Source organism: Grammomys surdaster, unplaced genomic scaffold, assembly GCF_004785775.1.
Source record: "Grammomys surdaster isolate TR1022 unplaced genomic scaffold, NIH_TR_1.0 198, whole genome shotgun sequence".
NCBI classification, from domain to species: Eukaryota; Metazoa; Chordata; class Mammalia; order Rodentia; family Muridae; genus Grammomys; species Grammomys surdaster.
In genome coordinates, this window is record NW_021604643.1 from 316,458 (window position 1) to 321,169 (window position 4,712).

Genomic DNA, 4,712 nt, shown 5'->3' on the forward strand with positions numbered 1-4,712 from the left:
AATAGCAATGCAAAGTTCATTATTGTATGCCAACACATGAGTTCAGTGTCCCCAAGGAGCCCCTGAATCGGTTACCCTGATTTTGCTAAAGTTTACTAGTAGACAGAATGCTTTGCACAAATCTTAACTTCAGTTCCCCATTCAGTGTTTCAGAATTATGGAAAATACAGTCAACATGACATGGACAAAGTTCTGGATCTGGAACTGAAGGGCGACATTGAGAAGTGCCTCACAACCATCGGTATGTAGAAGTAGCACAGGCAAAGCTTTGAACCTGAACTTGTCCACTTGCACTTCACTGCTGCTCTATAATATATATATTATATATATATATATATAAAAATCCTGAGGAGATGACACATCTCTGCATCTATGTTCACACTGAGGCAATATATAAGTCTGATGATGAAATAATAAAACCAGAAGGCTTTTCTTTCTATCTTTCTTTCTTTTCTTCCTTCCTTCCTTCCTTCCTTCCTTCCTTCCTTCCTTCCTTCCTTCCTTCCTTCCTTCCTTTTGAGGCAGGGATTCTCTGTGTAATAGTCATGGCTGATCTGTAACTCAGCCTGTAGACTAAACTGGCCTTGAACTCACAAAGATCCTCCTGCCTTTGCTTCCCAAGTGCCTGGATTAAAGGTGTACTCCACCTAGCTTGGCTTAAGAAAGCTTTAAAAATGAAACAGATGCTCTTTAAAATATGGATATGCAGAATATATTTTTGAACCCCTGTTTATAAGGCAATACAGCAAGCAGGACATACCTTCTGGGTCACTATGGATGGTCTCCAAGAGAAATACATTGAACTTCTGGTGTAACCACTTGTATAGTCTTGAACAAGTTCTGGAAAAGCTCATTTAGCATGTATGGGTTAATTTCTAAAAATCTGGATCTTTTACATGTTTCCCAGAGACATACACAGCTTATGCAGTCCATGGTTGTTCATTTCTAAGAAGCCTGATTTTTTATACTGGTTTCTCCATATCCACAGAGAGGAGTATATTCAGGGTAGAGTCACTACTGAATATTGACTAGACAAAGGATATTGAAAACAACCCTGTAGAAAGTGACTCCATCTTCTAATAAACTACATATTCTACATCAGGCATATGGACAGAATTCTTTTTTACAAAGTTATTTTCTATTTTTAAATATGAATGCTTATTTTGTGATGATTATTTCAACTGAAATTTGCATCTCTTACAGTGAAGTGTGCCACCAGCACTCCAGCTTTCTTTGCTGAAAAACTCTACGAAGCCATGAAGGTATTATTTTACTTATAGACTTTATTTAGAGGATAAGTTATCTGCACATAGAAGAGTAGAAAGCCGTATGCTTGAAAAATCGCATTACATATATTTCTGTTAAAGACAATTGCTGCTTTATTCAGTTTGAAGGGAAACATGCTTCTGCATTAGAATATACTTGTTGGATTTGGTGCACTTTTAGAAAAGGTATATGCGAATATAATTTTGAGGTGAGCTAGCAAGAAGTTTATAAATAATTTATAATTTACTTAAAACCCAAATCACCAAGAGAAAAGTGGTACAATCCCCCCTTTCATGTGTGATTTTAATAAGCTACTTCAGCCAAGGTGGTAAGCTTTATAGTCTGCCACTTTCTTGCTGTCTTTTGACTTCCTTACTATGCTGCCTTTCATGCCATAGACTCATAGTGATATTTTAAATTCATGGTTAGAGAAGTGGACGGTGGTATTGAGATGCATTTGAGAGACTTGAACTATTTCATCAAGCAAGGAGGTTGCAGTAGAGATTACCCCAGCACTTGTATTTTGTGATGTGAAGACAGGAGTTATGACATGGTCTTCCCTTGTAACCCATGTATATCACAGCCTTAAGAGAGAGAGAGAGAGAGTGGTGGAAAGATAACAATATGAATAATTGAGGAGCTCTGTGAAATGATACACATGTTTCTCATTTTTATCAATTCAGGCAGGCACAATAGATATACTTGAATATTAATTAATTCTCCCTCCATCCCCCATGTCAATTGGTGTGTGTGTGTGTGTGTGTGTGTGTGTGTAATATTCAAATGAATAAGGGCAAATGTCTTGGTAAGAAATAAGGACATTTGCACAAAATTTCAGAAGTCAATACTGCTTTTTCTAATATAATAGAAAACCTTAAGTTTGGGCCAATGACACAACTCAGCAGATAAAAGCACTTACCATCAAACCTGAGATCTGAACACAATCCCTTTGACCCACATGGTAGAAGGAGGAAACCAACTCCTGAAAGTTGTTTTCTGGCCTCCACATGAACGCTGTGCTATGTGCATGCACAAATATATGCCCAAGAATGAATGAATAAATAAATAAATAAATAGATAAATAAATAGATAAATAAATAAAATATTATAAAAACATAAAGACTTGAGGTTTAAGTAAGTATGGTGTAAGTAGGTAAGAGTGAGGTAGGGATGGCTTAAGAAAAGAAAACACCATACATTTGAAATTTAAGGCGGAATCGATCCTTTCAAGACAGTATATATGATTAGATTGACAGTCTAAATGGGTATAGAATTATAAAGGATGTCGTATGCCCTTATAAGATGGTTGCTTCATTGTAAGAGAAATGGGAGACAACTTAGATTTTAAAATAGATAGTTTAGATTTATAACCTCAGGGAACATAACATTTTGCCATATTATTTAATAGTTGAGATACAGCAAAGACTGGATGTTGGAAAGCCAATTAAAAATCCGCAGAAACCCTTTGCACCTTCTGCTAATAGAATTCCTAGTTTCTTCTTTCATTATCACTGTTCTCCATCAGCCATCCCCCTCTCTCCTCTCCCCTCCTCTCCTCTCCTTTCTTCTTCTCTTTTCTCTTCTCCTCTTCTCCTCTTCTCTCTTCTCTTTTCTCTCTTCTCCTCTGTCTCTCTGCCTCTCTCTGTCATTCTCTGTCTCTCTGTCTCTCTGTGTATGTGAGTGTGTGTGTGACTGTGTGTGTGTGACTGAGTGTATAGTGTGTTAGAAAGACACACACACCGAGAGAGGGGAAGAGGTAGAGAGAAGGAGAAGAGAAGAGCATATAGGGATGATTTTTCTGTGTATAGTGTGTGGAAGGGTAAATAGAAATTCTCTTGAAAATCCAGTGCCTTCATTGAGAGGTTTCCTACATGTTACAAAATCATGATCTGTCTACACAGGGTGCTGGAACTCGCCATAAGGCATTGATCAGGATTATGGTCTCCCGTTCGGAAATCGACATGAATGAAATCAAAGTATTTTACCAGAAGAAGTACGGAATCTCTCTTTGCCAAGCCATCCTGGTATGCTGTGTTTTCTATAATGGCACCTCATAAAAGAAAGTTCTGTATGCAACATTTCAAGATTCTACAGCTATACACTGCATATATAAGAATAGCTCAGCTTCTTAGTGTGAATGATTCATAAATAAATTAGACTTCACATAATTAAATCTAGACTATCATAGAGCTAAGTGCATTTTGAACCATATAGAAATGTCTAGTCTTTTGTTTATAAATAATTCTGGAATATTTCAGAGTTCCTGACAGTATTGATATGTGTCATGATTTATTTTGTAGTTAAAATTGAAGGATTAAAAGCTTAGTACTAAAATTATTTTTCAGTGGTTTTACTTGTACTTTGTATGTTTTGCATAAAATGTTCAAAATACATGTTCAAGTCATGTATTACGATGTTAGAAAATAACTCATTACAAAAAGTCAAGGAGACTGGTCCTACAGAGAGATAATCATTTATATTCACATTATTTGTATTTCATGATTAAAGTAAATGAAGTTCAGATCAGAAAATTATAGGCCCATAGCTTCTACTCCTTTTGTGGAGTGATTCAGATATTTTCTTATGTGGAATATCAAGTTATATAATACTTCAATTAATTATATTATATATTAATACTTAGAAATAACTCATTCTAATATACAACAATTAGTTCAGAGTAGATTTTATTCTGATTCTCCTCTGGAAAGCATTCAATTTAGATTTTTTTAAACATAGCTATATTATACACTGTAATGTCTGACTTGCTTTGTAACTTACTCTACCGATGCCATGTTATTTCTACAATGAAAATATCTTGCATTCATCATTTTACAACATGTCAAATATATTCTCCTTTTGCACCTACAGGATGAAACCAAAGGAGACTATGAAAAAATCCTGGTGGCTCTGTGTGGTGGAAACTAGACACCCCATCTATGCTGCAAGGTTCTGAGGAGAACATCTCTTAGCTGCTGTTTTCCTTCTATCGCATGGGCTTAAGTAGGAAAATCGCCTTAGCAGATAAGTCTAATTACCTGCTTTGAATAACACAGCCTATAAATGCATTTTGCATCATCCCTCTGTACAATAGAGAAATACTTGTTTTGTTAGTTATGTTTATTCCAAATTATAAATCCCTGTAAGCAAGTCACTTCGGTACCATTCCTGAGAAAGAAGTTTACACAGAGTAAAATAAAAGAATTTTATAAGACAATTGGTGTGCCATTGTCTCTCCTTTCATGATTTTCTTATTCGTGCATGTAATCTAATGGCTTAGTTTAACAAAGAAGAGAAGTCAGGTTTCCCTGTTTGAAGATAATTTTGTGATTTTGTGAAATCATCAAAGTTCTACCAGAAAGCTCTGTTAAGTAACCAACTATTTTACCAAATCAGCAGGACACACAATCAATTATCAAAAATCAATGGCCTTTCTGAATATCAATATT

The 4,712-nt window shown here is 35.5% G+C and overlaps 1 protein-coding gene across 5 annotated transcripts in view; it reads left to right on the forward strand.

Moving 5' to 3' along the window:
- Anxa1 (annexin A1) overlaps positions 1–4,480 on the forward strand; it is a 73,369-nt gene extending 68,889 nt beyond the window's left edge. For all 5 annotated transcript variants that reach the window (XM_028770122.1, XM_028770124.1, XM_028770123.1 and 2 more), the window contains 4 exons: positions 146–241; positions 1,204–1,262; positions 3,168–3,290; positions 4,135–4,480. In XM_028770122.1, the coding sequence (XP_028625955.1) occupies positions 146–241; positions 1,204–1,262; positions 3,168–3,290; positions 4,135–4,191 (335 nt within the window). In that variant the 3' untranslated portion in view covers positions 4,192–4,480. The remainder of the gene's footprint in view (positions 1–145; positions 242–1,203; positions 1,263–3,167; positions 3,291–4,134) is intronic.
- The last annotated feature ends 232 nt before the right edge of the window (positions 4,481–4,712 follow it).